Here is a 27344-nt window from a genome sequence, read left to right as displayed (position 1 = left end):
CCGAAAGAAATATGGAGACATTTACAGGGACGAAGGTGCAATGTGCATGCATGCGTCAATACCACACCGTGATCGTTCCAATATGTAATTTCGCCAATATCAGAATTGTTCATCTATGAAAATATTAGTCATGTAAATCTGAGTGATCCTTTAATTTGCGTGGTAGATAAGATCCGAAGCAATAGACAAAGCTAGATGTGTATATTCGATATTAAGTTAGTGCGTGGCACAGGGGAGGATCACTGGTGGTGCAATGCCCCGGTGGAAACGCTACTTTTGACGCAGACGCCACTTTCCCTCCTCGCATGCTGTACAATACGCCAATCCTTATCCACACATTTTTGTCTTTGCCCCACGCACATACCTTGTGAGGTGCGGCGACGGATGGCCCACAAGAAATATCCCAACGACATGGCGCAGCGTGCCACGCCCGCGTGCGAATCGCCTTCCCCGTCCCTATCACTCCTATACTAGCATTAGCATAGAATATATATGCGATATCTCCCGTTATGCCCCGATTACAAGAAGCAAGCGCGGATACGTTAAACGCACACGAATTCTGTGTACCGATGCCAACATTCTCGTGGTTACTCACTTCGTGCGGACGCTTACTCGTTCATTTGCTTGTTTTATTCGAAATTACAAGAATACCCTTTGATTCTTCTATTAATGCGGCGTCACTTCGATCGTCGCTGTTGTTTACCTGCTTCAGCTTCGGGAGTCGACCATGGAGGTCATCTGCCCGGACGACTCGATGGTATGCTCATCGTCTTCATGCTGTTGATCCTCCGATCTATTGGGTTTTATTCGTCCTGCTTTGATCTGTGTACATGTAGATCTTTTTGTTTGCGACTTTCTCTGTTTTGGGGTTCCGCGTTCTATGTTGATAATGATAACCGATGTGATAGCTAATTCCTTTTGGCTTCTTCGTTCAATGTCTCTGATTATTGTTCTCTTCTTTTCGGTTTCCTTTCACGCTACGTATCGTGTTTCCGACTTTTATTTCACCATTGTTTCCTTGTGCTGAATATTGAGAGATAGGGGTGTTTTTCTTTAACTTCTGAACATATTAGTGTTGGTTTGCTTGCAGGTATGGGATGGAAAAGGATTTACACCATGTTTCGAGAATATATATCCTTTTTCGCTTGGTCCATTGTTTTTGTACTTGCTTTCTCTGTGTGTGTTTGATCGAGATGTGCTTGATTAATGCGTTCCTTAAGTGCAGCACGATATTAGGGTTCGGATCAAATATGGTGATTATACTCGCGGTTCTCATTCTTGCAGGGGCTCAGAGGAATCGTGAACGATATAATGTAACTACATTTTCATAGTTTTCCATTATTTTTTGGAGTTATGTTTCGACTTGCATGTTTTGCACCATGTTTTATATTTGTGGATTGTATAGTTTTATTATCTACCTTCTACACGCAACTATCTTCACTTTGTCATTGAAGACCTTGTATATCGTATAATACAATGTTGACTATTCGTTTTGCTGCTTTATAAGAGGTAGGTTCAATGTAGGTTCATATATGATATGAGTACTTTTTGAATGTGTATTTGGACAGATCTATTATGTATGGGACCTAATTTTTCTAAATATATTTTGTATTTTCTTCTTCTTGTTCATTTAATATGTTCTACTTTAGATCATGCTTTTAAAACTTCTACAGGACTGATTTGGTGATCTTATAATTTCATCACTTGCATGAAATAAGGTAAATAGTTTTTAGAATTTAAGCCTCGGTGTCAACTCAAGGGAATGTAGATGTACTGTTCAATAAGAGGATCACTAGTCTTCTATTGTCAGAAAACTGTCACACTGTGCTGAGGATTTTTTGACCGTTAGCCATTATGGATGAAATAATATTTCATAGAGGTCAATAGTGGGATAAGATCTAGTTGATATAACCCAAATGATTAGGATTAACACAGCTTGATGATACCATTGGCATACACTTGTAGCTAATAAAACTGCAAAATTTTGGGAATTAAGAAAAGTCAGCACAATCCCAACTAAATTTGACTTGATTATTCCCAAATTTCACTTTTAAATTATAGAATATTATATAAGATCTATGATCTTTAAGAAAGAAGATGAATGGGAAATTCGAAATTGACTAAAACTAACTAGGGTTGATTTGTGATCGTCAATGACCAGGATATCAATTCAATCCAATCCGATGTGTGCTACTTGTGCATCTGTCGAATCATTTTTGGTGTTCTTGGACAACATAGTTGAAGTCTGGTCCTGCTTAAGCTAATTATAGTAATTTCTCTTTTTCATCACATTGATTGATGTAGACTGTACTACAAGTTGTAGATGGTTATTCAAGGTTGAAAGAATTACGATTGTCGATGAATACTATCCTTTTTTAATTGTTCACAAGCTTTGTTTTATTTTCAGGCTATGACAGTAGACCACAAGAAACTGCTTGTTTTACAGATTGTGTCTTGTTGTGGGGCTTTCCTTGCTTTAGTTGAGATATCCTTGCTAATGAAGAGCACTGTTGAAGGCAATCTTTCTGGGAGTCATTATTGGTTTTATCAAGTCTCTATGCTTTCTTATTGGGTGAACTATTTATACTGTTGTTACATTTGTTAATATCAACACAAAATGTGGAAAATTACCTCATGCTTGACCACTTTTTAAAATTGTCTTTCTCTACAGATTGTGATTCTTCTAGTTTCAAGAATGGATCAATGGTTCTATGTGCTTTGCAATCATATGTTGTGCTTTTGTTGGATCATAAAACCTCTCATGCAAATACCTCATTTTCTGAGGAGTTTATTATCAAGAAAGGTATACTTGAGGATATTTGAACACATGCTATTCTTTCTTGAAACAGTTGCACATTGCTAGCTTTAAATATCACTACTTGTTCCTTGTAACAATTATTTCTTTTGGGTCCCTTATCTAGTAACACATACAAAAAAAATATAATAGAGATGACAATACTAAGATGAATGTATGGAGTTGCTAGAAAGGATAAGATAACGAAATATTACTGTTTGAGAGCAAATAGGTAGCAACAAATTATAGAATGAGAGTAAATTGAGATGATATGAATGTCTAAAGTTGACCAATGGATCCTCTTAGCTGAAACAGTGAATAGATAAAGTGGAAGGTGTAAGAGATAGAGGGAGATCAAAGAAAGATTAATCAATGTAATAAAAAATATTTAATTAATTTGAATATCAGTAGTGATATCGCAATGGATAGAACTTCATAATCATGGGTGATAAGAATGTGGTCGATCTCAAATAGTTGGGACACATGGTTTGATGATGATGATTGTTGTCAAGCAAATGCTGTTTTCTTGATCAGCAGCAAAAACTGTATACAAGATCCATGACTAGATCTATCTAGCTGGTTGGTTTTCCTTTTGATTGCTAGGTTCTGAACTACAAAGAAGGAAATGTGAAGAATTGAATTTTTAAGACAAAAAGAATGAAAAATGTCTTCTTAATGTTACTGACTTGCATGAACATGCTGTGCAGGTGATAATATGCATTGCTGAAGGTTCTTTGTTCTCAGCAGAACTCATGTTTGGTCTCATTATCATTGTGATCAGATTTATGTGCTTCACTGAGAAAAAGAGGTACCTTTACAATTAGTTTGTTGGTCTCTTGGATATCCCATTTTGTTTATTCATGATCTAGCATTTACTAATATCGAGAAGTCATTTAGAAGTACTTGATATTTGATAATAAACATTCAACTTGAAGTTGAAGGCACCTACCAAGTTCATGGCTTGTCATTGAGAATGAAGATCAAGTAGTTATTCAAGTTAATCAATCTATTAGTTAAGCATTCAAAATACATCAGAGAACCTAACTTGTAAAAAAAACAAGTCAGTTCATACTCTATTATTAGTTTGAGTTCCTCTGCTAAAAGCTCAGTAGGAGTTCCAAGAACTGTTGTGAATAACCTTAATCTTTTGCTAAGTTGGATGTAGATTCATAGTTGGTGATGATCCCTAGAAAGTACTCGTGGATGGATAGAAGCTTCCATCTGATTTCAAGGGGCTCTAAATGCAGTCTTGAGTGGTTCAAACTTCAGTGGTATGAAATGTTCAATGTGTGACTCATGCATACTGGCAATTCTTGGACACATGATTTAGTCTGAGTTAGAAGTTTCTTTTTGACGACTAGAAGCTCTGCACGAGGTCAGGGGCTTTTGGAATTAGGTGAGGAGATGGACGTACATAGTTTTCTGACGTTCAGGTGATGGCTTCTCACTACCCAATGGACAAAGGAATACAAAAGCACACCAACCTGTCTCGAGAGATAGGACTTCCTGTAGAGCTCCAGGTGTTCTTCTGGTGATTGGCAAACTATGCAGGGTTTGCAGCCACTGGCGCAGCATAGGTCTGGTGATTGTTCCTGGTCAAGTTCAAGGTGCTTTGGTTTGACATTGTTTGGGACAGATGGCTCCTTGGTGACGCCAATAATTGACTGCTTTTGCTAGGTGCTTCAGGTTCCTGTGTCGAGGACATTTTGCTGCTTCATGTGAGGATGATGCCATCTGCCTCTGTTGCCTCCAAAGGAGGCACCAATTGTGCGTATGCGTTTTTCTTCTCCAGGCAGATCTTCAAGGGGTTTGATGGCCACCTCAGCTACTGCCTGATATACACAAGCAGCTATTGTCTTTTACATCCTTTCGTCCAATGGGGATGCACTGTGTATTGCCATGTTGTAGAGCTACCTTATTTAAGGTATCACCTTGAAGTGAGTCATCAAGTATTTCTATGGACAACTAAAAGGGGAGACCAAATAAGGATGTTGGCCTTTGTTTCTCTGTTGGTAGATATTTTTTCTAATAAATGTACTGATCCTGTCCTCATACTGGAGGTGATAATGATCCCAATCTTTCTGTAATACATAGTGGAGATTATTTCTTTGTAATAGAGACAGAAGAGAAATGAAGTTGCTTCTTGTTGCTGGTAGGTCTTTCCTCCTATCCCATTAAAAAATATTATCCAATACTAGCCCTTGAGTAGTTTTGTTGATTTACAAGCCACATGTTTAGTATTATGTCTGGTAACATCTATTTCCAAGAGTGAATTGAACATACAGGTTCGTTGAAGTATATTCTTAACTAAAACTCTCTTTGACCTACTGCTAAGAAGTTCACAATCTAGGGTGAAGTTATATAATTTTGGGGATCCATTTGATCACATGCGCCATGTAGTTAAGAGTACATTAAGGATGTTTAACATGTCTTATTTTATGGTTTCGGGTTCAAACTAAAGCTCTTGGACTGTTACACAAATAGAGCAATGAGCTCGGAGGTTAATTCTAAGTTCAATATTACCTCAGTCTATTTCTTGAATGCATCAGATGCTTGTGTTTAGACAAATTCTGTAGTTATTCTATTTTACTTTTTCTCATCAATGATAACCAATATTCAATTGTAGAAGTTCTGTTGGATCAGTTCCATGGTCTTCAATATTTACCTTTATACAGAATAACCCTATTTTAATATTATTATCTCTGCGCACATTAACTACCAACTTCAAAGTTAAATTTCTATTTCAGGGAAGTCAATTCTGTCAAAGATCCTCTTCTTTCATTCCATACAGAGATTAAAGAAGGGCAAACAGAATATCTGGTATGTGCATATGCAGTTATGTAAAATTATTGTATTCATTCCATCTTTTGAAATTAAATATAGTTGTGAAGTTAATTGATTGCACAGTAGAAATCCTTCAGCATAGTTACTAGACACTCAAACGCATACACTTGTTTTGTTAACCAAATGGTGGATGCCAATTTTTAGAAGCTAGTCATGCTTTAGTTTGCAGAGATCTTGTTAAGTGGAGTGGTTTATTTATTATTTTATTTTATGTTTTTAATTTTGGTTTATGTCGCTAACCTTATCTCTTCTTATTTCCTTAGGATGTATTTTTTTTAATGTTTTCATTATGCCTTTTTTTTTTGCTTATGTTACTAAATTTATTTCTTATTTCCATAGGATGGGAAATCTGGCAGCTTTTGCCAGCTTTTTATGTTCAAATTTGTCAACACGATGATGGATGTTGGTGTCAGAAAGCAACTTGACTTTGAAGATCTAGTTCCATTGCCTAGTGAGCTTATGCCATCTTTATGCCATACCCTGTTGTTGGATTGCTGGGTAGCTGAAAAAAATAAGCATGGCTCACATCTTCTGTTTAAAGCCATGTACAATGCATATGGTTGGCAATACTTGCGCCTGGGTTTGCTGAAGGTGCCCTTATTTATTTATTTAAATAACAATAATAATACATTATCTTTGGAACATGATAGTTTTCTAGTTTCTGACACATATAGTAGCATTTCATATCCTAGACTGCTTGAATTTTTGGGTGGAACTGGGATTTTCATGCTCCACTTGTAACCTATTAAAAACACTAGAATAATAATTACATGAAATTGTCTTAGTCCAAACTATTTAGTGCGTGCTAAGTTGATCATATTATTAAAAAAACTGTTGTTAAAGTAGTTCTTGCTTTCTGGCGTTCTTCCTTCATAACTCGTGATTACTATTATATATATTTTTTCTAATTCTCTTAGTGGAATTAAACAAAATACACATTTTATCAATAGATCGTCTGACAACAAATGGACAATCTGTGAGATAATGGAAGTACATCTGTATTGAGCATATAGTGTGTGCGCTATCTGTTCATTTGAATTGTTTCTGCTTCTGTCTCTTTTGATACTGATCTATCCTTATTTGTCTATTCATATTGTGAATACTTTTTTTTTGTTTGCATATTTTTGTATTTTTATCTTGAAGTTTAAACATTGAAGAATTGTAAAGGTCAAGGTGTTTGATCTATTAAATATTTTAGATGCTTCTGTGATATTAACTGGGACTTTGTCCAAAAAAAATCCCCTTAAATTACAAACAGCTTTGTCCTGTACAAAAATAAAGAAGTGATATGTTATTAAAACCTCGTATAGAAACTCACACTTATCTCATTTGCTTTGAATTGTACTCTGGTTTGTTGGATCTCTCCTTCACTTTCAATAAATAGAACTAAAGATGTCTTATCCTGTCCTAGATTTTCACTAGCTGTTGCGCTAGTTCTCTGCAAGTCTTTTTCATTTTAACTTTGCACCTAAAGTTATATAATCTTGTGTATGCTGAAACTTAATTCTTTTTTTAATTGATATTTTTAATTTTCTAATCTGTTGTTGTTTTAATAATTTATTTCAGGCATTAAACGATGGTGTTGGCTTTATTACTCCATTGCTCCTTAACAAGCTTATCAGGTTCTTGCAAAAAGGTTTGATGAAGAAAGAAGCTATGGTGTTTTTTTTTTTTGATTTATTTCTTGCTTCTATATCATGGAACTTGTCTATTATGGTATTAGCAAGCTTGTGGTTCAAATGCCCATAAACGAGGGAATTTAGAATCCACATGTGGGCTTACAAGGGTATGAGAATCTCAGTGCCAATCATGTTTTATAATTTTGCAAAATTAGTAAACTTTTAAGTTAGCAAGCATTCTAAAATAGAAATTTATGGTTGCCTAGCTATGAATATTTGCATTCATGATTAGTTCAGTAAAATAAGTACATTGGCTAGGCTAATTCAGTATTTTTTTTAACAAGGGAGGTAGGCCTAATTCTTTGATAAGTAATTTATTGCTTTTAGGATCAACAAAATGATCCTGAAGGCAAACATCTGGGTTCATTTTTTGATTTTCACTCACATTTAGAGGTATTTTTTTCTATTTCAGGTGTTAAAACCATCAAGAGTTTGTTCTAGACTGTGTACTCTAGCAAAATAAGAAATTTGTTATCCATGTTGCTACTTGTACTATTCATCTATGAGAGAGCATGATGCACAGTTAATAATCATCTACTAGATCGCTTGATTATTTATTTTCTTCGAACTACAAACAATTGACAGGATTAGTAGTTCATGCAGTAAATTGGTGAAGCATCACTACTATGTTTTTCATAAAATAAAGTAGTTTCATTTTGAGTTCAACTCTTTCTAAGCAACTCTTTATAGTACCTGTCATTATCAAGAAAGGGTAAATGTTTCCAAATTGGATATACAATTGTCAAATTATTGCCTCACCATCTAAGTCCATCTAGTCATCTGTAGGCATTGTCTAGTTATGTGATGTGAACTACTAACTGTTCCTGTTCCTTCTGGGTTAAAGTTAAGGGTCCAATAGTAAATTGTTTGGGTTATAATTGTGAATATCCAAATCATAAGGATACATGTGAAAATGTATATATATATATATATATATATATATATATATATATATATAGGGAACTACTTAGGGGAATAACTCATAATTTTCCACCTAACCTTAACATGGTACAAGAGCATGGTACTAGAGACAACAAAGACAACAGCCCCATGCAATGACTTTGTAACAAACCGAGGTTTAAAATCTTGAGACAATACTATTTTGGAATTGTGCCGGTGTTCTAATGTATAGTGCCGATTGCAAAATGGAGGGGTAGGAGATGAAGAGGAAAAAAAAGATAGCATAACTATGTATGTCTGTTCTATCTAAAATGATGCAATTTTGATATTGTGTTTTATGATTTAAGCTAAATAATAATAATTTTTTTTTTCAATTCATCTTGACGCGTATTATATCATGTCAAGAATTGTCGAGTGTCAAAATGATATGATACCAGCATGATTTACAAAATAATATAAGATTTACTTGTGCTAAGTAGTATCGAGTTTCGAGAATTTATTGAAATATTATGTTTTAATCATGCCGCTTGGCATGATATGAGGTTTAAGACCATGCAACAAACCATTTAATGATTGCTATGGTTGTATGCTTTTATAATTTAGGTTTTGATCCATTTTGCTAATCACGGTTGTTCATAAGGATGCTCTTCAGAGTAACAGGTTGACAATCAATTGTATAAAGGCTTTAGGAAGCTTTCCTTATTGATCGAGGTGTAGAATATTATCCTTGTTTCTCTGTTATGGGCAATCTCTATAATCGTCGGGTGTTCAGGTGTGAAGAGGAGGTTTGATAATGTAGAAGAGCAAAAATTTGATCGTGTAACATAAAATTGTGGTTTCTGTTATCATGAGGATTTATTAGCTTCTATTCCATTTAAGATTGTAGAGTAAGTCAAAATAGTATCAGGATGATTTTGGTAGAAATTAGAGGTATTTTTGGTAGAAATTTATAGATTTTATTGTGGGGTATTATCTCAACTAGAAAAAAGTATGAGATGTGGATATTGATTTCTAAGGGTAATTGTTTTAAATCTTTTTGAATGAAAACTATAATGAAAATTTTTTTGAGGACAAATAGAGGGTTGTTTGGAGAATTAATTGCAATGTATGATTGTATGACTTGAGGATAAATTGACTAAATAAGAAAGTAGATTCAAAAAGTGGATCAAGGATTGTGGTTTAAATTATTTTAATTGGAAAGTACAAGTTACATGGTAATTTCTTGTTTAAATTGACCTACAGAAGTATATGTGTGATATTGGTGGAATGACAGATCACTGAGTGTTGTACGATAATATTATCTTAGGTTTGGTCTTGATTTAGATCTCTTCAATGTTATCTTGGGTAATCTCTATGGTCACAGGCTATTTAGGTGTGAAGAAGAGGTTTAATAATGTAGGGGAGAGAACATTTGATTGTGTAACATTAAATTTTGGGTTATAATATCATTTGTTTGTATTGCATTCAAATGGTGGTTAAGGTTCTACAACAAGATGAATATAATATCAAAATAATTTTGGTAAAAGTCAAAGGTATTACTAGTAAAATTGATCGGATTAAAATGAGCTATCGTGGTGTCTTATATCTGTTACAAAAAATATGATTGTACATGGATATTGATTCCTAAGGTTAATTGTCATAGTAACTAAAATGGAATTAATTTTAAGGACAAATAGAGGGCTTTTGCTTGGGGAATTTATTGTAATGTGTGATCAATTGACTTGTGGATAGATTGACTAATCAAGAAGTTGGAATTAAAGAAAGTGGAGCAAGGATTTAGGTTCATATAATTTTAATTTGGAACTACCAACTGCATGGTAATTTCAAGTTTTAAAATGACATATGGAAGAATATGAGTAATATCGATAAAATGGTTGATCATTGATAATCGTATAATAATATTGTTTAGGATTTTGTATTGACTTATTGGATCTTTTCAATGTTATTGTAGACAATCTTTATAATCATTTGATATCAAATGTGAAGAGGAGGTTTGATAATGTAGAAACAAGAAAATTTGATTGTGTGATATGAAATTGTGGTTTATGATAATCATGAGGATTTATTAGCATGTATCCATTTAAGAGGTGATTAAGGTTGTAGGGTAAGCCAATATCATGATGATTTTGGTAAAATTGGAGTATAAATGATGTTATATGTGGGATGTTATCTCAAGTAGAAAAATATAATTGTGGATTTAGGATTGAGGATTAATTGTCTATGGATATTGATTCTTAAGGTTGTCATAATCTTTTTGAATAACTATAATGAAATTTGTTTTGAGGACAAATAAATGACTTTTGTTTTGAGAATTACATGTAATATGTGATCAGTTGACATGAGGTTTTGCTTGAGGATAGATTGACTTAAGGTTTTGCTTGAGGATAGAAGTTGGATTAAGAAAGTGGATCAAGGATTGGGTTTAAATTATTTTAATTGGGTAATTTCGAATTTTAAAATGGCATCTAAAAGTATATGTGTGTTATCGGTGGAATGATGGATCATGATAGTCGTATGACAATGTTATTTTTATGTTGGTCTTGATTTAATGGATCTCTTGAATGTTGTTTTAGGTAATCTTTATAATCATTGGGTGTTTAGGTGTGAAGAGGAGGATTCATAATGTTGAAATGGGAAAATTTGATCGTGTGACATTGTATTTCATTGAAAGGTGACTAAGGATGTAGAGTAACTCAAAAATTGTATCAGGATGATTTTAGTAGAAGTTATTGTGGATATTGATTTCTAAGGTTAATTGTTTTAGTCTTTTTGAATGATTAACTATGATGGAAATAATTTTGAGGACACATAGTGCATTATCTTGGAGAATTAATTGCATTTTGTGATTAGTTGACTTGAGGTTATGCTTAGGATAGATTGATTAAACAAGAAATTCAATAAAGAAAAGTGGACCAGGGATTGAGGTTTAATTGTTTGTGGATATTGATTCTTAAGCTGGATTGTCATAGGTTTTTTGAATAACCAGTGAAATTGAATTTGAGGATAAATAGATGACTTTGGCTTTCAGAATTAATTATGATATTTGATTTCAGTGAATTACTTGAAGGTTTTGCTTTGCTTGAGGATGGATTGATTAAATAAGAAGTGGGTTAAGAAAATGGTCCAAGAATTGTGGTTTAAATTATTTTGATTGGGAAGTATGATTGCATGTAATTTTGAGTTTTAAAATAGCTTTTGAAAGTATGTGTGATATTGGTGGAGTGATTGATCGTCGATAGTCGTGACAATGTTATTTTAATGTTGGTCTTGACTTATCAGATTTCTTCAATGTTATCGAATGCAATCATTATAATGATTGGATGTTCAAGTGTGAAGAGAAGGTTTGATAATCTAGAAGCAGGAAAATTTGATCGTTTCACATGAAATTGTGGTTTATGGTATCAAGAGGATTTATTAGCTTGTATTTCATTTGAGAGGTGATTAAGGTTGTAGATTAAGTCATAAATAGTTTGAAGTAATTTTGATAGAAATTAGAGGTGTTACCGATAAACTTTATCATATTAATGTCAGTTATTATGGGATTTTATCTCAACTAGAAAAAATTTGAGATTGTCTGTAGATATTGATTTAAAGTTAATTGTTTTAATCTTTTTAAATAGTTAACTATGATGGAAATAATTTTAAGCACGAATAGAGGGCATTGTCTCGGAGAATTAGTTGGATTTTGTGATTAGTTATATTGAGGTTGTGCTTGAGGATAGAATGATTAAACAAGAAATTGAAATGAGAACAATGGATTGAGGATTAAGTTTTAATTTTTTGTGGATATTGATTCTTAAGATTAATTGTCATAGTATTTTTGAATGATTGAATTAGTAACTAGAATGAAATTAATCTTGAGGACAAATAGATGACCGACTCTGAGAATTAATTATGACATACTATTGACTTGAGGTTTTGCTTGAGGATAGATTGACTAAATAAGAAGTTGGATTAAGAAAATGGATAAAAAATTGAGCTTTAAATTATTTTAATTGGAAAGTGTGAATTGCATGGTAAATTTGAGTTTTAAATAGCTTCTGAAAGTATATATTGGTGGAATGATTGATCATTGATAGTTGTATAACAATGTTATTTTGTGGTTGGTTGACTTATTGGATCTTTTCAATGTTATCGTACTCCGGAAACAGAGACGACGTCGTGGCAACTGCAAGGGAGAAGATGGCACTCCGCGAGGAAGAAGAAGAAGGGAGAGGGTCGACGACGCTCACGCAACGGACGGTGGCACCAAGCAGAGAGGAGAAGAAGAAGAGGGATCGTGGCTCACAAGCTAGGGTTCCACGCTCGAGGAGAAGTAGAGCCCGTGGCGGCACCACGCACACGAGAAGCCGCAAACTCCCCTCTCCCCCTAAGTTGCGACCATGGAAAAGTCAAAGGATGCGATGCGATGCGAAGCTGAAGAAGAAAAAAACAGAAAGAGGCCTAAAGCTCTGATACCATGTTAAACAAAATATTTGGAAAAAATAATTCTTATTCCTTTTGAATTTTTCACCCTTTACATAAGGGTCTATTTATATACAAACTAGGAATCTTTCTAAGGAGAGAATCCAACTAAGGAAACTATAATTAAGCTAATTGACAACTACCTAATTACGAATATATATTAACTAATATAACCAGATAATATATCAACTAATATAACCATATAATATTAGCTAAATAGACGGTCAAGATGATGCCTAGATGAATTGTAATTTTCTACGTGATGGGCATAGAATCAGTGAGAAAATAGGTCTCTTGGGCACATGGTCGGAGTCACTGGGCCCATGTTAGCTCCGCCCATGATCCTTTGTGTCAGTTGTCCTTTGGTTAGATATATGGAATAGATTGGCCATGGCTTGTCCTCCATCACTTCATGTTGCTACCTTGGCATATCTCCATCCAATCAACCTCAAGAAAAGTGATTATATGCTTTGTGATTGACGATTGCTACAAATCACCAATCTTTCTGACCTGATGGAAACTAAATTTTCAACAGTATGCATTTATTATTATCTTAACTTCTACTTTGAAGGTAAGGGTAAATTAGTCTTCCGCACAGTATGCATGGCCTTGAATAAAATCTATTTTTGTTTATATTAGTTCATTCTTTAAAGAAGATTTTATTCATCTTTAAGAACTGAATTACATCTTGTTGCCTTTTTCTGTTTTGTACAGGTTCTAATAGTACAGAGGGATATATTCTTGCTCTATCCATGGGGCTTACTTCCATTTTCAAGTACATAATAGAACTTGCTTTTGCTAACTGTTTTTTTTATGGCTAGTTTATCTTGTTTTTTATTATGTCCTTTGTCCTTTTGTATTTTTCTTTGTCCGGTTGAGGAAGTAATAACTACTTGTTAATGTAGGTCTTTTCTTGATACACAGTACTCTTTCCGTCTAATGAAATTGAAGTTGATGCTAAGATCAAGCATAATGACCATAATATACCACAAGGTAATACAATGCTTTTCTGTACATTTAGAAAGATTGGTATATTACCTTTCAGGTTTCATTTACTATTACTGCAACAAATTATGGAAAAATAGCTGCTTGATGTAAGGAGCTAGGAACACTATTGGCTAGGTTTAATTGTCCTCCTTTCAGAAAATTTAGTCTTCCACAGGGACAGTCTGTTATCAATATGTTTAAACTTCGGGGCTGTCCTCATCTGGTAGGTTACCCAACCTGTTGAAAATGGTTGGCCTGACTGGTCAGCATTGGTGTTAATCTGCATTTTCTGTTTGTACCAGTCAACCACTCTGCCCGTGTTAAATTTGAATTCAAAACTCCTATACAAATTGTTTTCTCCAATGCTATAGCAAAATTATGGATTTTGATTAGTGTAATAAAGGAGGATCCATTTAAATATTCTTGTTAGCTTAATCATTTATATACTTGTAATTTGTATGATGAGCTACTGGGCAATAAATTATCTTGGTTCTTACTAAACATATGCTTTTTGTTTGTAGTGCCTAAATATTAGTCTGGCTGAGCGCTCAACATTTTCTGATGGTGAAATTCAAACATTCATGTCTGTTGATGCAGACAGGACTGTCAACTTATGTAATAGCATCCATGATGCATGGAGGTACAATATTTTAATGAAACTTCATAACTCTTTTTGCTTTTTCAATGAGAACTTTGTGTGCTTGTATTACTGTTGTAGTTTTTTTAATAATTATTGTATCAACCTTTTAATTTTTAATTTTATGCTATCATAAGTTTCCAGATATGCATTGCAAATTACTTGACACAACCTGTTTAATTGTGAGATTTTGGTCAAATTTTTCATAGTTCACAAGACACTAGTTGACTTGTGATTCTCATTGGGATGCACACCAATTGACCTCAAGAAATTGCCTAACATAACCTTAATTGCTGCAGCATTTGAATTCCTAGAGGTACCTTTTTCCATGCATTCTTGTGGATATCTGCAAGGCTTGTTGAAATCTTATTCCAAGCTAAGGTTTTGGTCCCTGCGAACAAGATGTTTCAGTGTTGAAAATTTTCAAATCTCTGAATTCTTGAAATCTCCTAAATCCCAACTCAAATTGAACTGAAAAATTCAGTCTTGTGTTTTTATGCTTTCAATTGTTTTGGGTCTGGCCGTCTGGGTTCGGAAATGGGATATTTTTATAACTCAGATCAAACTAGATTGGATTGGGTTTTCTAGATAACTGTGAATGATGTGACCCGACCTGACCATGCCTATCCCTGTTTTCTAATCAGGAGATATGACAGTTGTTCATTCGAAATGTATGATTATGTATGTCCTGCTACTTGAACAGTTAACTAAAACTACCATTTGCAATCTTGCGATTGCGCAATTCTTTTTATGTTTTCTTTTGCAATTGCAGCTTGCCTTTGCAGATTGGTGTGGCTCTGTATCTTTTGTACACGCAGGTCAGTTTTGCATTCATATCTGGAGTCACGATAACTGTGTTGCTTATACCAGGTAGGCAGTCACATGTGTTGCATAATTAGTATGTTACTATTGATATTAAGGAAGCTGAGAATCAAAGTATTTTATTGTCTTGTGAACTGTAGACTTCACTTTTCCTTTTTTGTTAAGTCGATCACTGAAAACTATACTGACACATAAATCACCAACAACATATATGAAGTCCTTTTTCTCAAAAAAGGAAAAAGAAGAATTCATTTTATGGCTGTGTATGATATATCTATTATTATTGATGTTATAATTTCCTCTGCAGTGAATAAATGGATTTCTAAGCTGATAGCAAGTGCGACAGAGGATATGATGAAACAAAAGGATGAGAGGTAGGTTGGCAGCATTGTATCATTAAAGATTGTATAAATTATTTGAGTTAAGCCTTGAAGCTCCAAATTAGAAGGGGAGTCTTAATGCAATGGTAAAGTTACTGCTGTGTGACCTAGAGGTCACGAGATTCGAGTCTTGGAAACAACCTTTTGCAAAGTAGGATAAGACTGCATACAATAGATCTTTCCTTGGGACTCCGCATTGGCAGGAGCTTGTACTGGGCTACCCTTTTGAAGCTCCAAATTATTGGAATTTTCAAGCCTCCTCATCACCCAGCTGTGATTTTTTTCTTGCTAATAAGAGTGCCCAATTGCTTCAATCTAAACCCAAGTAAACTTATCTTCTTTATGATAGAATAACACTACAAGCCTAACTAAAATCTAACCAAAATTATCAATTTAGTTTAGTTGAACTGAATTTGCATCCAAGCACCATTAATTTATTAGTTGTTACATCACATTGCAACTTTCATGTGATCTAAAAATTTGTAAAAACAGATGGTGTTCAATCAACGTTTTCATCCCGTGGATTCTGACAAAAATTTAATGAATGCTCAATCACTCAAAATAAATCTCCATCGCATTTAAGTTAATTTAAATACAAGAACATTGGTGCTTCTAGTTCAATTTTTGTTTGCAACTAATTGGATCATTGTTGAACCAAAATTTATTCTGCCTCTATAAATTTGAAACATGTTTTAGTAAAGAATTGGACCAAACTGAAAGTTGAATGGGTTCATTTTTTGTTATTATTTTTATTATTGTTCGAATTGAACAATAGATACTAGATTAATGGACGTACCTGGGCAATTATGTTTTTTTGTCTTGTATTGCTCGATTATGTAAGGTGCACTGTGGTACTGCTGATAAATAATAGTATTTTCATCCGCAACTTGGTAGCGGAGCAAAATTGATTTTCCACTCAACTCTAGCAGCATGCAGAGGGAAGACACTGACAAAAGTTTTTAAAAAGAGTTTCTTCTACTTAAAGTTAAAATCATTACCATACAATTCAGAACCTTCTTAGATAGTAGGTATGAAAAAGTTGGTCTGCTTTCACTTAGTGCTGATCTTTAAAATGTTTATATGAATGAAAGTTTGCTCCATAGAGCCATGAACTCAGGATTGCCATAATCAGGATCCTGCCTAGGAATGGTGAGCTTTTATAGAATTGTATTGTATTCTCATATAATCAATCCTATTCCGATCTTCGGCTTGAATTGTCTAGGAATGCTAATTTCTTAATGCCTTAAAATTACTCAAACTAGTCTTATAATTGACCATGTATAAGATTTATGGGTTAAATTTCTTTGTTACTTGAATTTACAATTATTCATCACAAATATGGATATATGCATATGACCTAAGTACATTGTCAAGTGGGAACATTAGTTCAAGGGAGCTTTCTGACATCCAAGTCTTGACACAGTGAGTGGTTTGTATGGGCAGGTTTTCATGCCTCTCCAAATTGACACGTAAGAGCATATCCACCTAATACCTCCCACCACATGGAAGTATCTTTTTTAAAGTACCACACCAATTGAAGAGAGTTGACTAACCATGAATCGATCTCACTGTTCCTCGAGAATAGGTTGCTTCTCACTTGGCTTCCACCTAAGTTTTGGTTGATAATCATGTGCCCACTCTTGATGGGATTAACCCCTACTATGACACTATTATTGTACAATACAGCGACCATTTATGGAGCCAAGAAGGATTTGTGCAACTAGATAAAAGTTACCTCCATTAACGAGGAGCAATGGTTGGGTAATCTTTGTGCACATTTAATGGAGGGGACCTCCTTCCTATGGAGTATGGAGGGCCCCTCTTTAGCCACCTAATCAAGGTAGATTGGATCATAGCCATTTATAATGAAGTGGCCATCAAAGGTTGAGATAACTCTGCCCTCATTCTGCTAATTTCTGAACGCTTATGTTGAGGCGCTTGATTTCATATGGAGGGCCCCTTTCAGCCATATGATCATTGGATGAAGAAATTGATGTCAGTCCATGCATTTGTCCTTCTTATGATATTTGTTGCATTTTCTCTATGCTTCTTAAAAAGTATACAGTGCATCACCGCATTTTTTTTTCCAACAGAATTAGGAGTTCTGGAGAACTGTTGACATATATTAGAACAATAAAAATGTATAGTTGGGAACGCCTGTTTAGCCAACGTCTGATGAAGAAGAGGGATGCAGAAGTTAAACACCTCTCAGTATGAAACAAATATCCAATAAATTTGCATGTAGAATAAGCTATGTTGAATTGAGTCAATTGACATTATGGATCTCTTCTAGACTCGGAAGTACTTGGATGCTTGGTGTGTCTTTTTTTGGGCTACAACTCCAACAATGTTCTCCTTGTTTACTTTTGGCATCTTTGCATTAATGGGGTATTCATTAGATGCTGCTACAGTAAGATTCTGAAACATCGTTGTTTAATTTATTTTTCACATTCCAAAGCATTCAGTAAATGATGGTTATATGTGCAGGTCTTTACCTGTGTTGCACTTTTCAATACCTTGATCTCTCCTTTAAATTCATTCCCATGGGTGATTAATGGGTTGATAGACGTAAGTTGCATGGCTTAGCTTTTAATTCCATTGTTTATACAAATATTTGTTTTAATACTTAATCAATGTGCTGCATATCACAGGCTTTCATTTCTACTGGGCGTCTGAGCAAATTTTTGTCCTGTAATGAGAAAAGTTGTAATATTATCATCGAATCAATGTGGCAGATACAAGGACAGGCTCCTCCATCAAGTGCTTTAAGAAGATTGACGAATAGTAATACGCCAACAGCTGTTGCATTTTTAGATGCATGTTCTATATGGTCCAACAATTCCTATGTGGAGCAAATGGCTGTCCTTAATAACGTGTCTCTTGAAGTTCCGAAGGGCCTTCTTGTTGCTGTAGTTGGTGAGGTGATTAATAATCTTTTGACCACTTGGCTGGTTCTTTTCTTGATGTGTAGAATAATTATACTAGAACTATATACTTATGCAGTATTTAGTTGTAGACCCTCTAACATGGCTTACCTATTTGGATGAACTGGAAGGTCGAATGCCACCAACATATCTTGAGGAAGTGAATGTTCATCTACAAGCCATGTACACAGATAGATAAGGAAAAGAAGATAGATATGTTCAATGATACAGAACAGTAGATTGCTGTTGAAGTTTAGTGTCACCATATTGAGGGTGCCCTGAATAGCCACTCGAACAACATAATGTTTGCATACTAAATTGTTGCCTATAAGAAGTTTCCAATGGCCAATTAATAGGGCATCAATCTAGTGAAACTGCCTCACTATTGTAGCCTGCCCGCTAAGGTTATTGGTTTGCTTCACTTTTTCCCCATCCTTTAGTTTTCTCCATGCAAATAGAATACCCCCCATTTTTTGTATATATTTCCCTATTAATATATTTTGTAGGGTTTTGTCATTATACTAAAAAATTATTATGCATATAAAGCCCACACCCTTGCACATACTCTCATTAATATATTTAGATAGGGCATTTGTCATTGTTATCAAATATAATGTGTGTATTGGTACATTTTCAGGTTGGTTCAGGCAAGTCGTCCTTCTTGTATTCAATTCTTGGAGAGATGCATCTCATTCAAGGATTAATTATTTCTCAAGGGTCAATTGCATATGTGCCACAGGTTTCACTATCATTGCAAAATATAAAAAAAATAACTTTGCAACTTTAGCTGCTCATGCTTGCTTTGTAATCAATTGCAGGTGCCTTGGATCCTCTCAGGTTCAGTGCGTGATAATATTTTGTTTGGAGATAACTTTGATGCTAAAAGGTGAATTTTTCTTCTCTTTATTCTTTTAAATGATATCTTGTCTTTAATATACTATCTTTTGGGGATGATTATGGGTCGTACATATATAATTTCTGATGAGTTTCTTTCTTTTTTGGAAAAACAACAGATACACAGAAATATTACATGCTTGCGCACTTGATGTTGATATTTCACTTATGATTGGGAATGATCTATCATACATTGGCGAGAAAGGAATCAACTTATCTGGTGGACAACGAAGCCGTCTTGCATTTGCAAGGTTAGTTTGTATTCTTGGGAGAGTGCTATTTGAGTTGTTGAGTTTGCTTATATGCCTAGGCCTAATATCTAAGAAAAATTTCAGGGCTGTCTACAGTGACTCTGATATTTACTTGCTTGATGACATACTCAGTGCAGTTGATTCTCAAGTTGCATCATGGATTCTTCATAGGGTAATCCTAGGCCCTTTGATGAATCAGAAGACACGGATTCTCTGTACTCATAATCCTCAGGTTTGCAGTAGGTGAATTATGATTCATCTTTCTTTGTTAGAAATGGCACTTCATTCCTAAATCAAGAGTGACAAAACACAGTTGGTTTAGTTACCATTTCAATTCTTGGAAATGTCATATTGCTTGGAAATGTATATTGATCAAGCTTGTGTAAATACAAATATGACAGCAACATAGCAATATTTTCTTAAATTATTGATCCTTTTTCTTTTTTTTTGCTTATGACAAAAGTATGCTCATTGAGTACTCTTCTTCACGCAGGCAATTTCTGCAGCCGATATAATTGTAATCATGGATGGAGGACGGCTAAGGTGGGTTGGGACTTCCACTGATTTCTTGGAATCTCCACTGTCCAAAAGTTCTCTTCCTAAACATTCGAGCTTGTCATCATTGGAATTCGTACAAAATGAAAGCATGGGAAGCACTTCCAATGAAATTGTGTTTGTTCATCTGGTGGACAAGGAACCTATAGTTGATTTAGAGAAAGCAAACTCAAATGCTGATATAGAGCTAAGAAAAGAAGGGAATGTTGATCTTACTGTTTACAAGTAATGGTTCATTTACATTGTGTAACTATGTTATTTTAAATCTAGAAATGCAATCTTGGTTAATATTCTAGCTGATGTCACTGGTGATTATTTTCCACATCACAGAAGTTATGCTGGGTTTGCAAGCTGGCCAATTGTTATACTAATATGCATTTCCACAACTTTTATGCAAGCATCCCGTAACGGCAATGACTTATGGTTATCCCATTGGGTTGATGCCAACAATGGAACTGAGCAAACAAGATTTTATCTGGTATTTTTTCTTACTTGTTTACTGTAAACTAGAAGCCAGTTGTTTTATTCAATTTGGTGGGTTTCTTTGTGTAGTGAACAATCATTAGCAATTCATGCATATATATGTTTTTGTAGATTGTACTCTCCATTTTTGGCGTTATGAATTCCATCTTCACCTTAGCAAGAGCATTTTCATTTTCATATGGTGGCCTACGTGCTGCAGTTCAGGTGCATGCTGAGCTTCTAAGTAAGCTTATCAATGCACCGGTTTACTACTTTGACCAAATTCCAAATGGAAGAATACTTAATAGGTCAGGAAATATTTTTTGCCTTCTTTCCCTGATTAGTTTACTAATGAAGATTTTCAGCATGCAGATTATCCTCAGACCTTTATGCCATTGATGATTCTCTTCCATTTATTTTTAATATTCTCCTAGCCAATTTCTTTAGCTTGTTGGGCATTGCAGCAGTTTTGTCCTATTCACAGGTAGATATACAGTTTACTCTAAAGATGCATGTCCAACTTAACAATTGTACTGCCACAAGTCTGACCTTTCTAGTTAATTTTGAAATGCTAATGCAGGTCATGTTCTTGATATTGTTGCTTCCTCTTGGTTTTATCTATAAAAAACTGCAGGTACTCTCTTTCAAACTCCAATTTGTTTTTTTTATCCCATATCTTTGTAATCTAATGCAGAATTTAATATAGACCAACTAACTAGCATCATTCTTTGTTCTTAGTTGTGCCATTGAGTATCTAATGATAATGGTTCCAAGTTTCATTTGGAAATATGAAAGTAACAACTTTGTGATGCTTTGTGAAGCCTTGATGCCTAGAGCAGTGATGATTTTGTAGATAAATTTTATCATTTACCCACCTGTAGCATTCAAAACACAAAAGAGTTTGGAGAGGGAATGTAATTGAATCCTGATTCAAAATGCCAAGTGAAAGCATTAATTGAAAACTGATTAAATTCTGATTTTCTTGGTGGGCTACTGGATTGGACTGGTGTATCTCTAGTTACCAAGCAGTATCAATCATTGGAGAATGAATGTAATGGAATCCTGATTTAAAACACCAAGTGAAAGTATCAATTCAAAAACTGATTCAATCCTGATTCTCATGGTGGGCTACTAGATCGGACTGGTGTAACTCTAGGTATCAAGCAGTGTCAAACTATCCCATCAAGTAATTTCATCAGAAAAAGATAATTTTAAAAATTGTAAATATCAGCCATATTTTCTGATATAACACTGCCTGGTTGAAGTGGTAAATTTGTTGTTAGACAGACATTAAAGTGGGGAAAATTATTCCTCTCTATTAGTCTTATTGACAGTTTACATGTTCATCCATCTTAACCGTGCATTTATTGAAATACCTCTAACTATTTACAATCAGGCCCGTAGCACTCCCCATATTCAAATATATTATAGAATCCCAATTTGTTTAAATATATTCAATACTAGGATCATTAAGGATTTCATTAGCAGAATGCTAACTGATGTTTAGAGCTAACAAATGAGTGACTACCTCGTTTGAACAACAATTCTTCTCTGACAAAGTGACAATTACTTTGAATGTGTTTCATCCCTCATGAAAGTCAAGATTGAAAGCAATGTGTGTCACATCTGGGTCATCACTACAGTGTAGTTTCATTGGCTCAATAGGAGGATCTCCCAACTGGGTTGTTAACTTTTTGTGCTAGATAAGCTCACATGTCGCAAGAGTCAGAGCTATGCACATTGTCTTTGCACTCTACTTAGTCAAAACCATTTTTTTTCTTACTCTTCCAAGATATAACATGTGTTGTCTCCAAGAACACAATATCCTGATGTGGATTGCCTATCCATGGGAACCTTCAAATCTGTTGTTTACCCATAATCTGGTGATGGTCATGGTATATTAGAGTCTTTCTTTGAGTATTCTCGGAATATTGTAAAACTTGTTGCTTCCAAATGGTCATGATATAGAGTCTCAAGTAATTAACTAATCACACTTAACAACTGAGATATGACTTGTAGGTAATTCAACTTTCTAACTAATCTCCTATAATTGGATGAGATCATGAATTCCCCTGTTCTGGCATCAATTTAACATTTAGATCCGTTGGAATATCAATTGGCCTTTCTTCAACTATACTAATCTACTTGAGCATGTTAGACATATTTCATTGAGGAATTTCTCCTTTTAACTGGACAAGGGGATTTGTGGTAAAGGAATCTGTATGAATAGGTCCAAGATGTGGGTGGATGGAACAGGAGGGTGGAAATATTTGGGAAGAAACAGTGAGGCGGAGAGAGAATATTGGATTTCATTTGATCTTGGGCAATAGCTTGGGCTGGATGAAAGGCAGCAAAATGAATATCTCTTTTTGTATTGGCAGTGGGGATGGAAAAAAGAAAGGGGCGATAGCAACATGATAAATGGGATTGATGGGTTAGGCTCCAATACCTAGTTGAAAATTTGATATCATATTGTGGTATCAAATAGGATTACAATCCGGATATTTATAGACCTAAACATGACTAATTCAACAAAAAAAAAATTGGCATAAGACTAAGTATGCCTTGGACCTGGTTATCAATTCTCTAAATAACATCACATAACATAGAGACGACTTTTTAACTCTACCACCCAAATTAATTTGTGCAAAATTACCTCATTGTTTCTATTTTTCTATTGGCATGTCATCATGATGAGTCCATAAAGATAATAGCAAATTTTGGTAAATATCTTATGTTTATGTTCTTTAACCTGACCTATGTTACAGTTTTACTACAGGTGCACTTCACGTGAGCTTCGGAGATTAGACAGTGTTTCTCGCTCACCTATATATTCATCTTTCACAGAAACATTGGATGGTTCATGTACTATAAGGGCGTTTAAGAAAGAGGTGAACATGGATATTCTTATTCTACCATCCTGACCAATCACAATTCTTTTCTTTGTTAGACAGATGTATTCTCTTGTCAGACTAAAAATGATCTGGAATCTTGATAATTACTATCAAGATCAATATTTTTGGGGAAGAAAAATTCCCAACAATTTGCATACCAACAACAACCAAGCCTTATCCCACTAAGTGGGGTCGGCTCCCAACAATTTGCATAATTGTTCATTAATGTGATAAATCACACAATTCTTAGTGGAAAATATGCCATCCTTTAGCTCTACGTTAGCATGCAAGCTTATCAAATTGAGTGTTTGAATATGAAGGATCAAGTGCATCTTATATGACCCATGCTTTTCCTTTGTTTCTAGTTGGTATCATGTTAACTGATTCGTTTGTTTCTAGTTGGTACCATTTTAAGTGAGCATTCTATTATAGCCTTGCTTTATGTTTGAATTATTTATGCTTAGAAAGCATAAAATTTCACACACCTTTGTGTTTCTCTTTCTTAAGCTTTCTAGATAAATATATGATTTTTTCCCATTGAATTTCTTATCTAAAAGTATCTTGATCCGAAATTTTACTATGAACATACAAGTACTTCCAGTTAGTTACTCTTCACTTGTGAAGTCAAATTTCTTTTCTTTGATCTAATGATGTGAATGACAGGAAATCTTCATGGCAAGATTCCTGAACCTTGTCCAGTTGTATCAGCAAACTTCCTATTCTGAACAAACCGCAAGTTTATGGCTTTCTTTGCGCCTCCAAGTATTATTCTTTCCTTGGTTTTTCTGTTTGATTTAGTTGTCCTATTTAGGTGTTTTTGGTTCTCCACAAGTTGGCCACAGTCATTATACCAGTATTCCTGGATGTATGACGCATTTAACTCTATAAATTATGGAGGTAATCACACTATTTTATTTAGTTGTTGTCAGCTTCAGTAATATTATTTATTGGAGTGATGGCTGTCATTGGTCATGGACATGATTTTTCACTTACCATGGATACACCTGGTCTGGTAAGTTTGTAACTGAGGAATGTTCTGTTTCCTACTTTTAGTTTAAATTATTTTATATAAATGTTGATAATGATTCCTAATAAGGACCTCAAATTGTTCTGGTTCCAGGTAGGATTGGCCCTATCTTATGCGGCTCCAATAGTGTCGTTGTTGAGCAGTTTTCTTACAAGTTTCACTGAAACAGAGAAAGAAATGGTCTCTGTTGAGAGAGTGGTTGAGGTAATTGATGATTTCATGTTATGCTTGATGCATTCACTATCAGTAAACACTGAATATGCATGCAGTACCTGGACATTCCGCAAGAAGAACTCCAAGGATCAAAATCTCTGCCTACAGGGTGGCCACCCCATGGACAGATTGAATTTGACCATGTTAGTCTTCAATATAGGCCATCACTACCAGCAGCTTTGAAGGACCTTTCTTTTAGTATTGCAGCAGGCATGAAGGTTTGTGGTGTATAAATTTTACTGGAATAGCTTGAAGCTTTGATGTTAGATATTTGGTTGGATATGCTGAGCGCATAGCTTTGTTGCTATATCAAATTTGACTCTTTTTTTCTTCCATTTGTAATCCTTTATGGGAATGAGTTATATTTGTACATTAGGTGGGAATTGTTGGGAGAACAGGAGCTGGAAAGTCGAGCATACTGAATGCACTTTTCCACCTTACTCCCATATGTAGGGGACGCATACTAGTAGATGGTACTAATATTGCTGACTTGGCTCCTAGAGAACTCCGGGACCGTTTCTCTGTAGTTCCTCAAAGTCCTTTCTTGTTTGAAGGTTTGTTAAGGTGAGAATAAAAAATCATTATTGTTCTATGCTCCTGAAATAGCATTTATATCGAGTTTCTTTGTGAGTAAAGAGATACGACTTGTGTGAAAAAGCTGTCATTGTTATAAGACTAAGGATATTTATATGCTCCAGGGAGAACCTCGATCTATCTGGCATGACTTCTGATGTCAAAATCTGGGAAGCTCTTGAAAAATGTCATATAAAAGAAGTCATAGAAACAGCTGGTGGGCTTGGCATTCATGTTAAAGAAAATGGAACATCATTTTCAGTTGGTCAGCGACAACTCATATGTCTTGCTCGTGCAATCATTAAATCCTCCAAGGTATATTACCTGTTTTCGATGAGGAATATCACAAGAGATCACTGACCGTATTGAAAATTGGTGACCTAAATGTCCTTTCTTTGGTTATTCATGTTGATGCAAAATGTTAATTCTCCTACTAGGCATTGACTGGTAGTTTGTTGCTAATGTTTCTTCCTTCTTCTATCTGAATTGCTCTTATGCTTACATTGTTTCGAGGATATGCATGCTTTTACTTTGTAGTATCCATTTGTTTCCTATGTTCATCTACTGTGGCAGGTTTATAGTTTGCAGTACATCGCAATAACAACTTCAATTTTCAGCCTTTGAAGCCGGTTCTTTATCTACAATATTGAGAGAGAGCTGGGAAAAAGTGGTTAAGATGGTTAGGTTGGGTAAGTTTTGGATTAGTTATGTCAGCAGCAGAGGAACCTAAAAACATTTAACAAAATGTTAAAATATTTTAGTAGGCAAGGCTTAATGGTGGAAAAACATCATGTATCTTAACTTCATTATGGTCACATATTTATAGTTTTCAACATTTTCCTTGAGCTATCACTTCCAAGGTGCCAGATTATTTATGAATTGTTGTTTTTTACATTTTATATATGGTTTACAGCATAGATTTAAATAATTTAAAGTGTACTTATATCTCGTATGTCAAATTACAATTGTTCCGTGCTGGAGGGTTAATGAAGCTAATGTGTTAATGTAACTTGTCTTTATGTCTGTCATAACAGAATGTGGGGCGTGGCAGTAGTAAATTGACAAAAATAAAAATGCTGAAAGCTGATTTATTGTGTTCCGTGCTGAATCCTAAGTAGCTTAGCTCAGATGGTTGAGAATAATATGGCTTGTTGTTGTGATGTAACTTAGTGGCTTGACCAAGTCGGCATTGCTGAATAGACAAAGTATCCTTTTTGCAGATACTTTGCTTGGATGAATGTACAGCCAGTGTTGACACACAAACAGCATTAGTTCTGCAAAATGCCATCTCCATTGAATGCCAGGATACAACAGTTTTGACAATTGCACATCGAATTTCTACAGTGCTAGAGATGGATTGTATTTTAGTTCTTGACCATGGCATCCTGGTAAGCAATTGCTTTATCACAGATGTAATTTAGGATTCAACTAGAAGTCAAAATATGCTTTTCAACCATTTGTCATTGGGAAATAATGATGCACACTAGTAGATAAAAAGTATCAAAAATTTGGAGACTCTTTTCTGTTGGGTATAATGCATTTACCATTGAGGATGACAAGATGTACAAACAGATCAGACGGCTTTAGACTCCGGCCCAATTAATCGCATTAGCTAGATTAGTAACTTGTGCATTTTGGACGTATAGTTTATCATAAAACTATTTAATGCTTCAGCTGTTACTGCAAGTTGTGGTTCTTCAATAACTAATGACAGGTCATGGTACTTTCCTCATTACCGCTTTGATTTATCTGCAGGTTGAGCAAGGCAATCCACGAGATCTTCTCAAAGATGAATGCTCTAGGTTCTCAAAGTTTGCCGAAGCATCTTCTATGTAAGCTAGTGATGCTGCCTTAAAGCCAACGAATCCCTCTCTTCTTCTCTTAACAAATCTTTATGCTTCTGTCACCAGGTAGTAGATTAACATGAGCACCTATTGTCTCTAAGATTTTCTGTTTTAGATGCTGAGTTTATTAGGAGCCTAATTCATACTAGAAAATGCATCTATAGTTTCCAAAAACTCAACTCAAAAGCAACTTTGAGAAA

At 34.7% G+C, this 27344-nt stretch overlaps 1 protein-coding gene across 1 annotated transcript; it reads left to right on the top strand.

Moving 5' to 3' along the window:
• The first annotated feature begins 638 nt into the window (after positions 1-638).
• LOC141835933 (ABC transporter C family member 13) lies at positions 639-27327 on the top strand. Its single transcript, XM_074723339.1, has 36 exons — positions 639-757; positions 1091-1131; positions 1229-1313; positions 2408-2572; positions 2672-2803; positions 3502-3602; positions 5542-5614; positions 5978-6229; positions 7205-7274; positions 13396-13456; positions 13587-13674; positions 14190-14308; positions 15078-15175; positions 15435-15501; positions 17601-17718; positions 17801-17917; positions 17995-18075; positions 18159-18428; positions 19069-19170; positions 19250-19317; positions 19445-19576; positions 19661-19808; positions 20070-20356; positions 20462-20609; positions 20726-20901; positions 20966-21077; positions 21174-21227; positions 23362-23484; positions 24151-24249; positions 24407-24499; positions 24608-24718; positions 24784-24945; positions 25104-25291; positions 25426-25615; positions 26521-26688; positions 27056-27327. The coding sequence occupies exons 1-36, from the start codon at positions 728-730 to the stop codon at positions 27134-27136; spliced, it is 4410 nt and encodes a 1469-aa protein (XP_074579440.1). The 5' UTR covers positions 639-727; the 3' UTR covers positions 27137-27327.
• Positions 27328-27344: the final 17 nt, after the last annotated feature.

Source organism: Curcuma longa, chromosome 10, assembly GCF_044706935.1.
Source record: "Curcuma longa cultivar G26 ecotype Majalengka, Jawa Barat chromosome 10, ITB_CL_G26_1.1, whole genome shotgun sequence".
Classification (NCBI taxonomy): Eukaryota; Viridiplantae; Streptophyta; class Magnoliopsida; order Zingiberales; family Zingiberaceae; genus Curcuma; species Curcuma longa.
This window is presented reverse-complemented; position numbering and strand designations above follow the sequence as displayed.